The following is a 20,107-nucleotide window of genomic DNA, read 5'->3' on the forward strand; positions in this document are numbered from 1 at the left end:
CCCACAATTGACAACGCGGATGCGTGGATGTACACGCGGGGCAGAAGCCCGTGGTGGCGACACAGAACAATAAATTTAAAAGTCACGGGGTCGGCGGGTAACGCACTGCGTAAGACGGAACGGGCGAACGAAAACGAAACCCAAACACGTGTTCGTGAGCGAGCGAGGCTCAGATCGCACGGTCACGTTCAGGCGGAGACCGACAACAACACGGTCGTATCTAACACGAACGGCCAAACGGCGCAGAATCGCGAACACGACGGTTGTGGTAGAATGGTGAGCACGGACGTCTCGGTTGCGAAAAACACAAAAAAATAAAAGACATGGTGGTAATGAAAAGACACACCGGTTCGCGACAGTACAGTTCACCGGTATACGGTTGGCACACGACGACATGCATGACGGCGGGAACCGGCCAGCGGCGGTTAGGCCGCGACGATACCCGTCCCCCCGCCCGTGGTACAAAGTTCGGTCGCGCAATAATTCTGACGGCGGAAAGACAGGGTGACAACCTTTGCGACCCGATTCGATAGTGTATCCAACAGTAATAATTATATAATTATAGGATATTATTATGATGATATCATTTATATAATGGTTATATAATTATTTAATGATGATTATGTAAATCATCATATCACTCTAAAATAGACTACTAGTCCCCTGCATGTCATTGAGAACTCATATAAATACGAGTAGAGTATTTAGAAGTAATTAGAAAGGTAGTACTATTCAAGAAGGTAGTTCACTCCAATGTAAGACTATTGCTCGTCGTGGACTTTGTCACAGCCACATCGCCGCGAGTTTACGGTCATTCCCAGTACTTGTAACTTTTACATAGCAGCAAGCTATTTTACTTTTGTTTTATATTATTATTTAATGTTTTATGTTGTTTAACTTAATAAACATTTACTTTATTTCAATTAAAACAACAAGTGTTTTAATTTTCAACACCTACCTTTCTCACAACAACTCAAGCTCAACCACAGAACGTGCTACGTCGTTTAAATAATTAATTTGTACGAAGTCGCAGTGTCCTGCACAGCGATCACTACACAAATTTGGTGTCAGGTGTGGGGTCATCTCAATCAAGTGAAATAAAATTATACAAAAAATTTTAAGTAACTTGAGACCCACCGACGAACCACGTTCTACGGGACAGCACGAGTTATCAAGAAGGATCAGCAGTCAGAACAGGACAGTTCAAGGACGCGGTCTTTTCAAGCCAGCAAGGCAGCTCAAGGAACCAAGTTCACGGAGCAGCGCAACCTCGCCAGCAGAGCGTATAAAGGAGCGCAAGTTTTCAACTTCCAAAGCAGAGATGAGCAAAGTGTAAGTTATTTTTATTATCTTATACTGTCAAATCTGTGGGAAAAGATTGAGGGTTATACTCAGTAAATGTATTTGAGGAGTAAGGGTTCAAGTGAATCGGACCCAGCCTTAATAGCACCGGTATCAGCAGATTCTGGTTTAACCGATACGTTGAGTACCGAAAGTACCGACGAGTCGACGAGTGATTTAATAGACCTTAACCGAACATTTAGAGGGGAGATAACAAATATGGCAAATCAATTAGATTTTATTACAGCTTTGAGATTTATTCCTGAATTCACAGACGGAAATGAAACTGATCTAGCATCATTCATTGCCCGATGCGATTTCGTATTTTCGAAAATTCCCGATGCAATTAAATCTGATATTTTAGACGCTGTACTTACTCAGTTAAAAGGTAAAGCTTTTGACGCGGTTAGATACAGGGAAATTACATCTTGGGAGGAGCTTAAGGCGCATCTTAGAACTATATTTGGGACATCTCACTCTGTGCAGTACTTACAAGCACAATTAAGTTCGATGAGACAGGGTCAGAAAGAAATGGTAAAAGATTTCGCGCAGCGCATAGAAAAAACCTATCACGAATTAACACACTCATTAACTGTAGGAAAGACCAACAATGAAGCAAAAATAATCGCGCAAACGGTACAGTCGCATGCACTCAGCGTTTTTATTTCCGGCGTGTCACAGGCCATTCAAATAATTTTACTAGCGCGTAATATTACTAGCTTTGAAGAGGCCATATTAATAGGTATTGAACAAGAGAAAACTTTCGGTATAGGAGGGGAAGCCTCAAGAGTACACGAAAGTAATAATAAAAACCATTTCATAGGGAAATCTAATCAAACGGGAGAAAAAATTGATAAAAGTAAGATTAAATGTTTCCGTTGCGATAAAATGGGTCATTACGCGAATGAATGTAAAACACCTGAACAAAATATTACAAACAAAACCGATGTTAAGAAAGAATATACGGGTCAAGTAAGATATTGTAAATTTTGTAGGAAAAATAATCATGAGACCAACGAGTGTAGGAAGCTTAAAAGACTAACCGAGGGGGAGCCATCCGGTAGTTCAGGCGAAAGCTCGGGGTCAGATAACCGAACAGTCGGTGATATCAAGAATAATGTACGCGTAATTACACCGATTCATGCGGAGCATATTTTATGTAGGTCAATCGATTTCGTAGGAGATGAACACAAATTTTTAATCGATAGCGGCGAGGACATGAATATAATAAAATTATCGGCACTTAAAAACTACGTAATTGTTAACGAAACGGAAAAACGTAGTATTAAAGGAATAAACGCGACCGCGACACGAACAATAGGAACCGTCACGATAGAAATATTTATTAAAGATAAAACTTTTCAAGTAAAATTCGACATAGTCTGTGATGATTTTCTAATACCTGGGACAGGAATATTAGGCGTAGCTTTTCTTAAAGCCAACAAAGCAATCATTGACATGGACAAAGACGTTCTAATTATACCTGAGTCGTTCGCGCAAAACAAAGTCGAACCGATAATCATACCTGCGCGTAGTAATTGTGTATTACGAATAGAAGCGGATGAATTAATTAGCTCCGACTTAATAGCGATTAAAAAACACGAAATAAACGAAGACGTGATAATAGCGAATAGTTTAAGCCCCGTTAAAAATAATAAAATTATAAGTAATATAATTAATATATCGGAACAACCGTTTATTATCGACGAATTGACCACGAGCCATTTTAAATGGGAACCGTATACAGATAAGCCATTTATAATTAATCAGCCGAGTAATGAGCGAACAGAGGGCAAAGGGCAACCTGGTAGGCTCCGGCTATTAAATGAAACGATTAAAACCGAACATTTAAACACGGAAGAAAAACAGAACATTATTAGCATATGTAATGAGTACTCCGACATATTCTATCTGGAGGGGGACAGTTTGACGGCAACAGACGTCGTCACGTATAAAATTAATACTCCGCGTATTACAAAACCGATAAATATAAGACCGTATCGTATTCCGTGGGCATATCAAGCCGAAATCGAAGAACAGATAACGAAAATGAAACAAGACAACATTATTCAAAAGTCCGTGTCACCATTTAATTTTCCGTTAGTAATAGTGAAAAAGAAAACAGGCGATGACGGTAAACAGAAATTACGGGTATGTGTAGATTTTCGAAAATTTTATATACGATATACTTTATTGTATTACAGTATGGTATGGTTACTTTTGGGAATACAATTGGCAATGGCACAATTACATTACCAAGACAATCAAATACGACAGACATCTGGAATATATTATGAGAATTTAGGACCTATTAAAATCGTAACTAATACATGGGATTTAGCGATTTCTCTGGATACATCCTGTTATAGGGAACAATGGACCGTTTTTGAGGATCGTCTGGAAAAAATAAAAACCATGTGTACTGAACTTACCAAGTGGGAGGACCTAGGAAGCTGTGAACCCATGTTAACGCACGCGACACTTATGAAAAAGAAAGTATACGAACGTAGGGAGCTTTTGTTAGGCTCTGTTGAAGCGCGAGCGCGTCGCGGCATTTGGCAACATGTTACACAGGCGGCACAGATACTTTATGGGTTATGTAATTTAGAATGTATGAAAAAATTTGATTTCTCTATTCATAAATTAAAAGATTCTCAGATTGACCAAATAAATCTTATAAAGGAAAATATAAGGGTAATAAATATTAAGCATGAAATGTACGAACAACGAATTACGCAGTTAAATGAAACGCTTGAGCAATTTTTGAATATATCTAATACTTTATTGCCTAAACTAGAAGCTGATAAAATTAATAAACAATTTTTGATCATTAACCAAATTATGATAATACAAATGATGAGGGTCAACACTTTAGTCGAGATTATACAGAGTGCAAGGTTAGGTCATCAAATACACCCAAGCTTAATAAATAACAGAGCTTTATTGGAACAATTTAGAGACATTAAACTTGTTCTACCTAGTGGGACCAATATGCCACTTGAGGTAGAAATTAATAATGTCTTTGAGTTGGTAAAATTATCAGATTTGACGGTATATTATAATAGAAATAACCTTGTATTTATTTTGAATATTCCTTTAGTGTACCAGCACGACTTAAGTTTATATAAATTAATACCGTTACCGGTATGTGTTGCTGATAATAAAAAGAAATGTATGTATATTAGACCTAAGCATGATTTTTTAGCTGTTACTAAATCTAAGGAACTCTACTCGACATATGACAATTTTAACCCTGCAATTTGTAAAACTGCTCACGAATTTCTGATATGTCCCGAAACCCATCCTTTGCACCCCAGGAGTATGAGACCTGTGTGTGAAATACTCCTGATGCAGGAACCTAGGGAGGTCCTAGAAAGTTGTGAGACACGTTACGTGGAAATGGCTACTACAGTCTTTCACAAATTGAGGCATAAAAATGAGTGGTTATATGTTACCAATAACGATTCAGTATTTGTCACTTGCGAAGAAGAAAAGGAATCGAAAAATCACATATTAGAAGGAGCAGGCATTATCGCCCTAAACGAAACTTGTCGTGGATATGCCAACAGAGATGTCCTTATACCCGGACGCATTTCCGGAAGAACGCAATATACAGATTTCATTCCAACATCAATACTCAAGGAGCCCAGCAGCGACAGTGGAAACGACCAGTTTGTCAAAACAATGAAATTTCAGCATATTAAGACAAACCAAATGAGTGATTTAAATGAGATTACAATCACGCAAGAACAAGCTGCGGAACAGCGACAACATAAGTTGTTATACCAGCAAATGGAATCAAAAATGTATGTGGTTGTTGTTATAGGAGTAACAACAATTATCGTTATTCTAGTAATCAGTTGTACAATATCAATGTTGTTACGACTGATAACAAACAAAACGAAGCAAAAATCATGTGAGGAACCACTCCAACTAGAAGAAAAGTGGACACAAGTCAACACCAATGACCTGCTGGAAGCCACAGCACCTAGTGAGAGATCTTTAGAGATGGCTCATGAGGAAGTGACTGAGACATCTTTTTCATTATACCCAAAATTAAAAACGTAGGATTTTTTTTTGTTTTTGTTTTTTTTTGGGAAAGTCGAGGGACTTTCATCTTAGAGGGGAGGAATGTAGTAAACCCAATGCACCTGCATGGTGTTATACTATATTAGATTACATTATATTTAATTGGGATAGTTTATTAATACACCTGCATTATAAGCAATAGGCCAAAGATCAGAAAAACATAGTTTTTCTGTCGATTAAGTAATAATTATATAATTATATTATATTATTATGATGATATCATTTATATAATGGTTATATAATTATTTAATGATGATTATGTAAATCATCATATCACTCTAAAATAGACTACTAGTCCCCTGCATGTCATTGAGAACTCATATAAATACGAGTAGAGTATTTAGAAGTAATTAGAAAGGTAGTACTATTCAAGAAGGTAGTTCACTCCAATGTAAGACTATTGCTCGTCGTGGACTTTGTCACAGCCACATCGCCGCGAGTTTACGGTCATTCCCAGTACTTGTAACTTTTACATAGCAGCAAGCTATTTTACTTTTGTTTTATATTATTATTTAATGTTTTATGTTGTTTAACTTAATAAACATTTACTTTATTTCAATTAAAACAACAAGTGTTTTAATTTTCAACACCTACTTTTCTCACAACAACTCAAGCTCAACCACAGAACGTGCTACGTCGTTTAAATAATTAATTTGTACGAAGTCGCAGTGTCCTACACAGCGATCACTACAGACGGAATGACTGACAAATCCGACGTTGGGCGTATCTACGAGGTCGATATCGCTTATCCCGATAACCTGCATGACGCGCACAACGATCTCCCCTTCTTACCACGAAATGCCGTACCACCGGGCTCAAAAGTGAACAAGTTAATGGCTACGCTGGAGCGGAAAGAGCGGTATATAGTTCACTATAGAAATTTAAAGCAAGCCATTGCTAATGGACTGATAGTGGAAAAAGTAATATAATATAATACATGAAATCAAATTACGTGAAATTAACCTCGATAATAGGTTCACAGGGTGTTGGAATTCCGACAGTCGGCGTGGCTTGCTGAATACATAAATTTAAATACGAGTATGAGGAAGAAGGCTGGCAACGCATTTGAACGTGATTTCTTCAAACTACTCAATAACGCGGTGTTTGGTAAATATATCAGACAGCTCGACATTAATCAGGCTATACCTATATTATTATTCGAATTTACAGGGAAAACTATGGAATGCGTTCGGAACCGCATTTCCATGGAATTGGTTTCGTGTCCACGTCGAATGCAGAAACTTGTGAATAAACCAACGTTCAAACACGTGACCACGTACACCGAGAATCTGGCCGCCGTATCATTGCAAAAGAGTGAGGTATATTTCTCCAAACCTATTTACGTGGGGTTTGCCGTCCTGGAAATAAGCAAGGAGTTAATGTACGACTACCATTACAATGTTATGCGGCGGCATTATAACGATTCGATTAGACTGATGTACATGGATACAGGTATTTACCAAATAATAAATATTATTTACACTCTTATATGTAATATACGTAATGCTTTTTATATAGATTCCCTGATGTATCGAGTGAACACCGACGATTTCTATAAGGACCTGGTGGACAACCCCGCGCTCCTCGGACGGATGGACACCTCGAATCTCCCCGTCACTCACCCGTGCTACGTCGGTACGCGTAAGAAGATCCCCGGATTGTTCAAGGACGAGACGGCGGGCCGTGCTATGTACGAGTTCATTGCACTCCGGGCTAAATCTTACGCGTACAAAATCGAGGGAGACGAAAAACTTGTGGCCAAGGGGATTCGAGGGCATGTGGTCCGAAATCACTTGACGTTCGAAGACCACAAGCGCTGTCTGTTCGAGATCGACGACGCTGGTGATGGTGACGAGAGCGAGGAGCTCGGCACGGACGACGACGATTTCGACGACGGTGACTTTGGCGACGACAATGAGTGGAAGGACGTGGAGATGAGACGGCGAGCGCGCCTGATGGCTCGATCGGCCGTCGACACGATACACGGGAATGCCGCCGCCGCTAGCGTCGCCGCCATTGCCGGCGTGAAATTCACCCCAACACCACTTCCCACGTACACACCGTACACACCGTATAGGGAAAACGTATCGATCCGATCGTTCGAGCACCGCGTCAAAACGATTAAGACCATGAAAATGACCCTTAATCGTTTCGATGACAAATGTATTGTTGACGACGATCGGATCCGTACGCGAGCGTAGGGTCATTACACGCTACGCGCGTGATATTAAATTTTGTAAATAAATGTGTAAATAATTTAAAATAAAAATATATCCATTGTTGTATTATAATTGTGTTTATTTAAATAAAATATAAATATAATATATATTGTATGACGTATAGTAAATAATGTGTAAATTTATTATTAAACTGAATCCATATCGAGCTGGTGTGTGTAATTGCCACGCCATGACTGGCCGTGCCATGCCATGACCGGCCGTGCCATGCCATGACTAGCCGTGCCATGCCATGCCGTTCCGTGAGTGACCATGACATTCCTCGAATGGCCGTGCAGTGGTTTGTATTAGGGGTTTTAAGAATTATGTCTAAACCATTTACGTATGGCATAGACTTTGTAAAATGTACATTGTTTAGGATTAAACTCCACATGAAAAATACAGTGGGGTAGAGTCGCATCACCATCACATATTTGATCCAATCTAGGACAACCCAAGTCTTCGATGTTGACGATGGTGACGTGTGGTATATACTCCGTGAGAAGTTGTTTTTTCTGCTCACCCTTCACGTAAATGCAGTCGAATTTCAATGAATTCAATATTCTACCCACTTCTTCGTACTCGACGTCGCCGTATTCCGTGGATAGTTGATGATAATTACGTTCGAGCCATTTATTTGTTTTCCGGCTCTTGTTGTCCTGTTTAGAGTTTGAATTTTTAAAAATCCAATGTTGGCTCGCCCAACCCCCCGTGTCGACTACAGACATTTCTTTTATCATGTATTTATTGCCGATACCGAGAACGCACTGAATGTCCACAATAGCCGACGATGACATTGTTAGTGTGAGGACTAGCAAACGCGATTGTGTATAAAGGTCAACTGAAATTTTTTCCCGATATCACGTATTTATATAAGTATATACGTAGATAAGTGTGTGTTATGCATATCACGATAATATGTATATTTTAGTAGTAGATGCTAGTAGCGCTAGTACAACTTGGATACGATTCGTTCAAGTGTAATTAACTTTTTTTAATATAACTTTCCTCGACAGTCTTCAAACGTGTGTGTAGCTGTGCAATAAACAAGCCGTGTTCCGAAAGAGAATTTTCTTCCAATTCCTGAGTTATATGACTAATTGTATCGATAACACGAATAACGTCTCCCTTGGTAATACCGATCGACGTAGCGGCCTCTGAATAATTATCGAATAGCTGTGAAATACGACTTTCAGAGTCCAATAGAGACTTATTATTTTGCCGTATACTATCTTCCGATGATTTTATCCGTTCTTGAAGAGTTGAAATATTGTTTTTCAGGCTAACTATTTCCGTTTGTAGTAGCTTCACATCATATACAATTGTTTTGTTACTCGATTGAAGGTGGGAAACGGTATTTTTTCTGCGTACATCTACCGAGTTATTGAAAATATCCATAATCAATAAACATCTTATCCATATGAAATGTATTAAACTACTGAAATGAGTTTTCACAGTTTAAGGTCACTAGCTTTTATCCAACTATTATGTGACGCGTCAAATCACAACCACTTGACAAACACTTGATTGCCCTTTCTACGTATAATTTTCTCGATTAAATATTCATTTCGGTGATTAGTTTTATGTATTTCCTCGGAATAAAAACATCCAGCAATCGGTTTACCCGTATAATCTTGCAACTGATAAGTAACGGGCAATGTTTTATTTATTTTAATAATTTCAAATATTTCAGTAGACCAGTTTGGTAAATAACCTTTTGTGAACACACCCTTTTGAGTACTGATACGAACGCTATCACCTATTTTGAATTTAATTTTTCAATTTATAATAATAATTTCACGCTGTTTTATTTCCACTATAAGTGGGTTGGCATCTGCTTGCAGTGGCGTCATTCCGATAGTTCTGTGCCTCGAATTATTATATTCTAACAGCAATCTCGGCAAAATAGAAATCCATTCGTGAGAACCTTGCGCGGTAAACTCTCTAAACATTTTTTCTTTTAACGTACGATTGAAACGTTCAATAATACATGCTTTCGTGATACTGTACGTAGAATATTTGTGTATGTTATATTTACCCATCAACTCATCGAATGTCCTGTTATAAAATTCTTTTCCGTTGTCCAATTGCAAGAGTTTTGGTGAACGGTTGTGTAATATTTTAGACATAGCACTAGTGACTTCCTTACCGGATTTTGTCCTCAACGGTAGAGCCCATGCGAGTTTAGTAAAACAATCAATTACACATAAAATATATTTATAACCTTTATTTTTTCTCGAATATGATATCATTTCAACCAAGTCGGCTTGCCACAAATCATTTTTTCCATATATGTTAACTCTACGCCTCGTGGAATTTCTCCGTGACGGTTTGTGGAGTTCAATGGCGATTTCACGTTTAGACATTTGGAATTCGTTTAATTAACCCTACCTCACGTAATTCCTCAAAAATAGATATTATTTCATTGGAAACACCTGTATTACCAGCTGATTTCGACGCTAGAAGTAATCGAAGTCTATCGACTAACTCATTCGGGTTATCCCAATAAACTAAATTATTTTTCTGTAATTTCATGGACAAGCCACCACCACCAGAAGTGGAGAATAATTTACTTATAATATTTTTATATTTTTTACAAGTAGTATTTCTAATTTTTAAACCACCTGTAGTTAAATGCGCTGACGTTTGAATTAATATCGATTTATATATCTTCAAATCGTTATCAGTATAAACAAGTGGATTTTTCAGAAATAATAACTGAATAAGACCCGAGGTTGTTGGATAAGTAGTCTCATCAACGATTATTACGTTTCGAGTGAATTTCACTTCTTTATCGCCCAAGGTGATATCGTTGTTTACAATTTTTTTAGGACCAAATGTTTTATCTATATCTTTTGATTGAAACCAATTTTCAATCTCCAGTTGATAATTATCATAATTATTACTCTCATTAGTATTAATTATTTCAGAATCTATTCTAACATCTTCTTTCCTAGTTTGATTATTGTATAAATCACGTGTATTCGAAATTTTAGTTAAAGGATCTATAATGGGTTTAAATGTTTGCGTCATTAACTGTTGAACATCAGCTTCACCAGTTTTTAACGTAGTATATTTACGTTTTATACTTCCCTTAGCCCGTACCAACTCCTCTAATATATTACTTTCCTCCTTCATGATTGCGTTTTAAATGATATTTATTCACTATAAACATCGTCTTATATAACCACGTGCGTATCAAACCCAAATCGGTAACGCCCGCTATCGCGTTCGCTATCTTTACAAATGACTACAAACGCAAAGCTATCACGATTCCAGCACACGGTGCAAAATTGTTTGAATTGAATATATGACATATCACCAGAACAGTGTTCATTATAAACATGTTTTAAATTAGTTTCGTCTTGTTTGAACAATACTATTAAATTAGCGTTATCACGTATCAGTTGTTTGGGTACTTTTGAATAACTCTGAGCTAGATAGAATATATCTACTTTATTATGTCTACCCCTGGAAAAATATTCCCTTATAACGCCCTGCTGTTCTCCGATGACATCATCCATGATAAATATAGAGTTTGGTAATACTTTTTCAGGTGTAATGACTTTATCATTCTCGAAAAACGTGAAAATGTTAATTCCATCAATACCATCAATTATACGCTTTAGTAATTTATATTTCGGTTGTTCCAACGTTTTAGAGTATATGTAAACATTTTCAAATCGAAGCCCGTTTTCATCGACGAGCAGAAAATATATCAAATTCGTCTTGCCGCAACCCGAACTCCCCAATACTAGCGAGCGTATCGTGTTTGGAAATAACTCGCCATGCCTATACTGTACTGTATCGGAGGTATCGATGTTATATATTCGAAGTTTTTTCTCTTGCTCGATAAAACGCATTTTATATCGGTATAAATACGGATGTACTGTCTACGATAGCGTCACACGATGTCTCACGTTCGTAAACGAAACACCAATAGGGGTTCAGGCCTTGTTAACTCAGTAATAAACCATTTACCGGTGGAATTACATTTACCCGGTTATAGGTAAGTCGCTAAATTACATTACTAAATCCTAATAACTAAATTTTGGGTTTGCATTTAGATTCGCCGGTCCTGGTACGAAATTAAAAGAAAGGCTGGCGCGTGGTGATCGAGGCGTAAACAGTCTAGACGAGTTGGCTAGAGCTCATGATATCGCGTATGATAGAAGTAATTCAATAGCTGATAGACATAAGGCCGATAAAATATTGGAAAATCAAGCTTGGGAAGTGTTTAAATCTAAAAACAGTGGTATTAAGGAGAAAGCTGCATCCTGGTTAGTTACTACAGCTATGAAAGTCAAGCGCAAGATGGGGGCTGGTTGTGGATTTAAACAAATGGTTGCAGCTGCTAAAAACGCCATCAACAATAAAACGACGGAAAAGAATATAACTAAATTAATTAGAACGTGCCTGACAGCGGCTAAAAAATCGAAAACAAAGAAAACTAAAACGATTAGAATTATACCGATTCCTAAAAAGGGTGGTGTTTTACCTTTAATACCTATATTTGCCGGTTTATCTGCATTAGGTGCGCTAACTGGTGGTATTGGCAGTATAGTAAAAGTAGTGAATGATTTAAAATCCGATAAAAACACTCCTATTCATTTAGGAAAGGGTTTATACCTCGCCCCATACAAGGGGAGTTCTTATAAAATCGTGAAAGGCGAAGGCTTATACCTTCCACCGTATAAAGGCAGGTCAGTGGTGAGGAAATCCATGAAAGTCGCAAAAAACTAATTGATACGTTACCCGATAGAGCTTTGTATGATTATGAGATTATAAAATATATTGACTTGTTGAAAATACCTCATTTCATTGGAGTATTTTCCAGAGACAAGTTGCCTTTACATTATAAACATAAAGAATCAGCTATAGTTAATCTGGATGATGAGAATGGTGGTGGAACTCATTGGGTAGCGTATAAAAAATCGGCAAACAAGTTAAATATTACGATAGCTTTGGAATTTACCTCCACCGCTAGAATTACAGAAATATTTTAGTGATTGTAATATTGAATATAATTACGATAGACATCAGAAATACAATACAACAAACTGCGGTCATCTATGTCTAAAGTTTTTATCATGTACACTATAACGTTAAACGGTAACTCTAGTGAATTATCTTGTGACTTTTTCCCACCGATAGAAGTCAGTAAAAATGCTAAGATTTGTCTGTTGGGCTTTCAGACGAATAATTCTATCCCTAATATAAACGATAAGTGTAATCAAATTGGCTTCATATATTACGAAGGAAAGAGTGAGAAAACAACAAATCTCATCTACTCATTACCTACGGGCTCTTATGAGTTGAGCGAAATCGAGGCGGTAATAAAGCAGATGCTAACTGATACCCAGATATCGTTTGAGTTAAAGGGGAATAATAACTCGTTAAAATGTGAAATGCTATGCAATGTATCTATAGATTTATCCATGCCTAATAATATAGGTGAGCTCTTAGGTTTTGAAAAACATATATATAATGCTAATGTTAAGCATCAATCGGATAAGTTGGTAAATATTACAAAAACAAACTGTATATATATCGAATCAAACCTGGTTGCGGGCTCATTCAATAACGGAAAGCAGTGTCATACAATACATGAGTTTTATCCGAATGTCCCCCCAGGCTATAAAGTAATAGAGAATCCGACGCATTTGGTTTTTTATTCAATCAATTGTTCATCTATCACACATGCAGAGATAACTTTAAAAAATCAGGACAACGAGTTAATCGATCTACGTGGAGAACCAGTATCAATACAATTATTAATCAAGGACTTATGATAAAATGGGTTTACAGTTTTATAATATAAATACTCGAGTATACGAAAAACCTGCTAGTCGAGTCGACGACATTATCAAGGCAACAAGTCTAAAGAAAAATAAACGAAATTTTAAATACTCTAAAGGTGACCTAACAGCTGAAAATTTAGCATTTCTACAATCACTAAACGCTGTTTAATATGGATGATATGTATTTAGACGTGTCGGCTGGGTATGTCGACGATTGTAGGATAACTCAAATTGATTATCATTCTTTTCTCCCTTATTCAACATCTGCCCTCTCTAATAATGACGAAGTGCGTATTGCCTTGCATAACACAGAGTCGTATACTCTACCATGTGAAAGTTATATCTATATCGAGGGGACAATAACCAAACCTGCTGAAATAACAGATGACATTCGATTTATAAACAATGGACTAGCATTTCTTTTTTCCGAAATGAAATATGAACTGAACGGGATTCAAATTCAGAAACTTGCTAACCCAGGTATAACTACAACATTGAAAGGATACTGTTAGTATAATAAATCGGACATAGTGTCACGCTATAACGCTGCCTGGGACGATGATATTAAAAATTTTAATAAAGATTTTATTGAGAGCGGTATGTTCAACGGGTGTATTAATCTTAAGGATTTGTTTGGTTTTTGCGATTACTATAAACGTATTTTAATAAACTGCAATCAACAATTGATATTAAATAGAGCTTCAATAGATATAAATGGGGTTAAGCAATATAAAAATAATGACGTTGTCCTAGACGCACCTAAGCTAAAAGACGTTAAGATAAATATCACGAAAATATTGTGGAGAAAGCCCATAGTCAAGGTCAGCGACAGAGAAAAAATACAGCTGTTGAAAGTAGTAAACCGTCAGAAAGCTTTAAAATGTGCGTTTAGATCGTGGGAGTTGTGCGAATACCCATTTCTCCCTCAAAACACATCGCACTCGTGGAAAGTAAAAACATCTAATAAATTAGAAAAACCACGATATGCTATAATCGGATTTCAGACTGATAGGAAAAACAGTAAGAGCAAAGCAATGTCATATTTCGATCATTGTAAAATCAAAAACTTGAAGGTTTATTTGAATTCCGAGGTATTCCTTACGAAGATTTTCAAAGTGACTTTACTAAGAACAAGATGGCTACATTATACCGCGCATACGCCGAGTTTCAGAAATCTTACTACGGTCGTGATAATGTTACACCTCTATTGACTCGATCGGATTTCAAAAAACTATCACCAATTATAGTTGTGGATATGAGCCGACAGAACGATGATGTAAAAACCTCGACTGTCGACCTCAGGATTGAGATCGATACCGAAGAAGCGTTTCCAGCCTCCACCTCAGCGTATTGCTTAATATTACATGACCAGATTATAACTTATAATCCATTTAATGGTGAAGTAAGAACAATGTAAATATTTATTGTATAACTTAATATTATAAATAAAAAATACTTTTTATATAAATATCATGTCTTTTTATTTCACATAAATTATTAATCGTATAATTAATTATCAAAAAGAGTTTGCTATGTTCCACCCTCATCATAATGGTCTTGGAAACATTGCATACGTTGCGTGGTTTGCATCTGATACGGTTCGCACATTGAAAAAATCGGGGCCATCATTTTCATCGAGTGACAGCATGCCGTCAAATGAATCGTACGGCTGAAAAAATAAATATTTTTATAAGTATATTTTCATATATAAATTATGTATTTATAATTATTTTATAAATTACCTTCACATTATTTACTTTTTCATCATGCATGTCAAATATGTCGACTTTCGTGATGCTCGAGGGCAAATAGGTTGACGAGGTCGGTGAAATGATTGTTAAATTACCATCAAACGGCTAAAATAAATAAATGATTAAATCTTTATGTACATAGAATAAATATATTGGCTATACCTTTGGAGACATTTCCCCATTCCACCGTTGCATGCAATGTTCAGTTAATTGCGCTAATGCATACATTTTGAGCTGACTAATGAAATCGATATCATGTTTAGGACTGCTTGCAATAATATGTTCATCACGTACATTTTTAATAAACGTAGTCATTTCTTCACTCGTTCTCGGCAATGATTCCACTTTGGAAAGTTCACCATCAGTATAATTCGTAAATATATTGAATTGTTTTAAGACGATTGGATGCATTATAGTTGATTTTCGTACGATTGTTTCGAAAATGCAACATTCTAGGTAGTGAAGTCGTATGAGTTCTGTACGATTTAAAAGAATTCGACATCCGTCGTGTATCTTGGACTCTATTACTAAGGAGTTTTCACCGCTATACATCATGCTAAATAACTTGAAATTCTCTGTCTCAAGAAAAATGGTTCTTTTATATTTCGCCGGCTGCTCCAAAATAAATGATAGGATATTACCCATCAGTGAAAATATTCTTTTTAGAAACTCAGTTGAAATATTAATATAACGTGATGGTGTTATTATATGCACCGCCACTCTGAACATATCAGTCGGATCGATCCCAATATGTATAAACTTACGTTTCACGAAGTTCAACGTATAGTTAGTAGAATCGATAAGCTCCGAAGGCGGTGTTGGCGGGACATATGTAAAGGTTTTCTTGTATATAGCCGCATTATCCGTGATTGAACCGGCCATATTTAGAAACACTTGTAAATTTATTTTTGAAACGTGAAAAAATGATCTTAAGTATAGAGAACAACTCGTTGCTAGTGTGAATGTATTACTACTGACGATATTGCACACACCACTCTGCTTTATTTATACCCTAAAATATTGCGATGATAATAGTTTTGTTTACATCGTATTGAGTATATTGAATTCGACTACTTATAATTTTCGGGGGGGGGGGGGTCATGTAGTGGATAGGAATGGAGGGCATGGCCGTGCAGGTATTGGAGGGGAGGGGCAAAGCCGGGGACGGCATGGAGGGGCATGGCAGCGATGGGCATGGCGGGGCATGGCACGCGCACGATAGGGAGGGCGGAGTAATGGGATCCGTGGGATTTGCGGGGGATACAGAACCGACTAAAACATACTACTCACATTTTCTATCAGTATACAACATAGTAGATACTTTTGTTTTTATTTCATTTAAATAATCATTAATAAATCCCGGAGTGTATTTTATTGATTTCAACCATCGCCGCACTGTGCTTTCGCCGGGTAATACAACACCTTGTTTTGACACCGAATATAAAATTTATAAATACTAAATAATCAGCGTATAATCGTATAATATAATAAATAATATAATAATATAATTGAAAAGTTTATTCTAATAAAATTAAAAGATAAACGATTTTGTAAACATTAATTTTAAGATAATATTAAAAATTTAATGTTTAATTACGTAGGATACGTTTTTTAAAAAACTAATAATTTCATTATTTGTTTTGAATTGAGTAGTTTTACATATGTTTTTAAGCCGTTCTTCATTTGATTTAATTTTACAATTTATTTGAATACCTGTATTTAGTTTTAATATCTCCATTGAGCTAATGGAGTTCATCATTTGTAAAGCTTCGATAAATATATATATATATGTGGATGTTTAAATCTAATTAAATGTTGGAACTTATTGTTCCAACCTTCTGATACATTATTAGTCCTACTATAACCTAATTTTGTGGCATTGTGGACATTCCACATATATGGAGCAAACATAGATGGTTTCCTTTTGAAGCACATAACTTGCGTATTTTTAATTAATTTGTACGGCCCATTAACATATGTTACATCGAAATATGTTAAAATATCATCCACATCATTATCATATGAAAAAATGTCATATAATAAGCTCATACCTATAAAAAATATATTTAAATTAAAAAAAAATATATGTATATATTATGTACATGTATGAGTATGGTACCTTTTTTAATAATATTAAGTGGTAAAAAGGCCAATGCATTGATCATTCGTACTGAACAACGGAATTCTTTGTCTTTTGTATATTTTGTTGCCAAACCAAGATTTTGGACTTTACGCCACACACTTTGACTAAGATGGTAATAGCACAAATGTATGGAAACGCTGTCTTCAAAAACTTCTTCAATCGCTTTTATCATAGCAAGTTCAAAATCAATAGAAAATGACTTCACTGATGAACACGTGTCTTTGAGAGTCATCAAAAGTTCTACATAAACTGTCTGTGTTTTTTTTGGTAATAACGCATAAACGACAGATAAAGGTTTCATTTTATAAATTACGTGAAGTACATAAAGTTGATAAAATCCTTTAGGGCATGACGAAAATGTTCCGTCCATGAACGCGTGATCACTTTGTGATAATATTTCTTGGCAGTCTTAAGAAGCAAATATAATTATACGACTATTAATTGATCGATTATCATAAAATAAAAACTTTTGCTGATTAGGTTCTGCTGTCATCGTCCACTTACCCCTTAAAAGAAATTGTAGGATATGAATTGTTACGGATTCTCCTTAAATTTCTTTTTACATTATTTTCATTTGGCATCAAACAAGCAGCTACGTCTGTTAATTTGGTAACTTCTTTTGCGTACACTTTAGAAGGAATATCAAAATTGTTTATAATATTTTCTTTCATCGCATTTAAGGCACGACATACTTCAGCTTCAGCAGAATCAGGATTATGAGAATGTTTTTGAAATTTTAAAATTTTGCTTTTGGACGAATTTATCGTTACACTACCTTTACAATAATGTTTTTTCGTTGAACACAAGTATATCTGAGCCCATCGCCAACTTGTTTTTGGAACACATAAATATAATCATTAATAATAACTTTTGTTTTAATTATTTCAATTATATCGGAACATTCTGATTCCATATTGAATGAATATTATGAATCTGTTACTTTTAAATAAAACTGAGTACACACTACACTACAACAGACACTAACTAGTAACTAATAACTATTGCCTAATGCCTATAGGTACTTACCTACTCACGATTATCGTCATTGTAATCGTAATCGTAATCGTAATCGCTCGGTGTCAATTGTCCGTGTTCTAAAAATATCGGGTGCAAAAAGTCCGATATCGGCCAAACCGTCGGGTGTCAAAAGTCCCGGGTGTCAATTGTCCGAATACCAATCATTAATTTTGTATCAAAATAAACACTATTTCGTATTTTGATTACTTAAAAATAGTAACAAAATATTAAATATTTCAATTCGTTCAAAAATAAACTATGAGAATGGTCTTGATGGACGAAACTTCACACAATAATAAAACAGTAAAATAAATAAAATTGGTATATCCATATTTCCCTTTATTTTCAATCTAGTTAGTACCTATTTATATTGTATTTAAAATATTTAATTTGTTAATGTGATTACTATATGGCTAATTTATATAATATTATAACTATAATATACACATTAGCATATTATTACATCGCTTATTTGTATTTTACATTTACATGCTTAATATAATAGGTAGTCATAACATTTTGCCAATGAAAACTTAGTAGTATAGCTAGTATAGGCAATTAGGCATATTAATTATTATAGACAATTTTTATTATCTTTAAGTATTAAACTCAAAATACGAGTAGGTAGTCAGCGACCCAAACGGCAAAACTCTTGTAAAAATGTAGAGTATTATTCTTGGCTTCCTAGTTCCGGTTTCGATGTCATTTATTAATTATTGTCACAACTCATTTAAATTAGTCCCCACTTCAATGAACTACTAGCGATTGTAACGACACCCGCCAAAACTAATAACTGCGCGGAGCGCCTCGTAGCGACACCCGCCATTTAGCGTGCAGCGTATTTTGTATTGCAGTGAGCTATCTATACTATTGTGGTGATACGGTGTTATCACCACTACACCGCGGACGCAGTGTCGCGGTATTTGTCGTCGCCGCGTTAGCGTACAATTATTGTATTATGTGTCTTGTGTGTTATATCTATGTATGTGTATTGTAACGACGTCTCGATCTCGCGCTACCCCCCGCCAGCTCGAGCGAGCGACCGATCCGCTTTTCTCGGTTCGTTACGACCGTTACGCTCGATTCGCGGTTCCCTTTTTTCGCCCTCTTTTCTCGACGTCCGAACCGTCAAGTTCGTTAAGCTCCGAGCTGTACCTTTTTGCGGGTGTTGCGTGCCAGTATCAGATTTGAATCCAAATGGTTAATTTGAATGAAAGTTAAACTTAATAACGAAATATGTCTTTATTGCATATAAACAAATACATGTAACAAATAAAATAAGTGGCTGAGTGACGTGAAAGTGCTCAGTTGTTGATAGCTTTGGTACATTTGCCGTTGCTGGTCTTCGGGCTCCCTTATATAATGTGGTGCGTCTCTTGTTTACGTCGTGTGGTCGCCTTCTGGGTGAAACCAGGTGTCCTTGTGGTTGTTGTTGCAAATTCGGATACGAATTTGAAAATGTGCAATAACATCTCAAATGTATCATTAGTGCACTATAATTATTGGTGCGCTTATTATCCCGACACAATGTGGTCATAGTAGCAACCGCATTGCCCTTGACACGAGGCATGGTCAAACTAGCTTAGCCGTGATATCTCGTAGATATCTTATAGATATCTCATAGCCCATAACACCTCCCCACAAAAAAAAAGGTTTATGTCTGCAAGACAGTAATCTTTACAATTTTTCTTAAATGCACTCAGTTACACTTACAATTTCAGTTTTACATTGGTAACTTAATAATAATGT

At 36.2% G+C, this 20,107-nt stretch overlaps 3 protein-coding genes across 3 annotated transcripts; 1 reads left to right on the plus strand and 2 right to left on the minus strand.

Annotated features, from left to right (window-relative positions):
• The first annotated feature begins 6,131 nt into the window (after positions 1-6,131).
• On the plus strand, positions 6,132-7,736 carry LOC126555821 (uncharacterized). Its single transcript, XM_050210699.1, has 4 exons — positions 6,132-6,350; positions 6,405-6,537; positions 6,601-6,882; positions 6,949-7,736. The coding sequence occupies exons 1-4, from the start codon at positions 6,264-6,266 to the stop codon at positions 7,629-7,631; spliced, it is 1,185 nt and encodes a 394-aa protein (XP_050066656.1). The 5' UTR covers positions 6,132-6,263; the 3' UTR covers positions 7,632-7,736.
• A 1,412-nt stretch (positions 7,737-9,148) lies between these two features.
• LOC126555819 (uncharacterized) lies at positions 9,149-10,784 on the minus strand. The gene is made up of 2 exons (XM_050210697.1): positions 10,416-10,784; positions 9,149-9,286 (listed from the first exon to the last, which is right to left on the minus strand). Exons 1-2 carry the CDS (start codon positions 10,782-10,784, stop codon positions 9,149-9,151), a joined length of 507 nt encoding a protein of 168 aa, XP_050066654.1.
• A 4,435-nt stretch (positions 10,785-15,219) lies between these two features.
• LOC126555820 (uncharacterized) lies at positions 15,220-16,109 on the minus strand. The gene has a single exon (XM_050210698.1). It carries the CDS (start codon positions 16,078-16,080, stop codon positions 15,355-15,357), a length of 726 nt encoding a protein of 241 aa, XP_050066655.1. The 5' UTR covers positions 16,081-16,109; the 3' UTR covers positions 15,220-15,354.
• Positions 16,110-20,107: the final 3,998 nt, after the last annotated feature.

This window comes from Aphis gossypii, unplaced genomic scaffold (genome assembly GCF_020184175.1).
Source record: "Aphis gossypii isolate Hap1 unplaced genomic scaffold, ASM2018417v2 Contig01144, whole genome shotgun sequence".
NCBI lineage: Eukaryota > Metazoa > Arthropoda > Insecta > Hemiptera > Aphididae > Aphis > Aphis gossypii.

Bases quoted from the DNA above. Each gene is read 5' to 3' on its own strand.
- LOC126555821 (XM_050210699.1), top strand. From the start codon at position 6,264: ATGGCTACGCTGGAGCGGAAAGAGCGGTATATAGTTCACTATAGAAAT. The intron at 6,351-6,404 runs GTAATATAATAT...CCTCGATAATAG, and splicing joins ATGGACTGATAGTGGAAAAA to GTTCACAGGGTGTTGGAATT. The intron at 6,883-6,948 runs GTATTTACCAAA...CTTTTTATATAG, and splicing joins ACTGATGTACATGGATACAG to ATTCCCTGATGTATCGAGTG.
- LOC126555819 (XM_050210697.1), bottom strand. From the start codon at position 10,784: ATGAAGGAGGAAAGTAATATATTAGAGGAGTTGGTACGGGCTAAGGGA. The intron at 9,287-10,415 runs GTAATAATCGTT...GTTACTTATCAG, and splicing joins AAGTGAAATTCACTCGAAAC to TTGCAAGATTATACGGGTAA.
- LOC126555820 (XM_050210698.1), bottom strand. From the start codon at position 16,080: ATGGCCGGTTCAATCACGGATAATGCGGCTATATACAAGAAAACCTTT.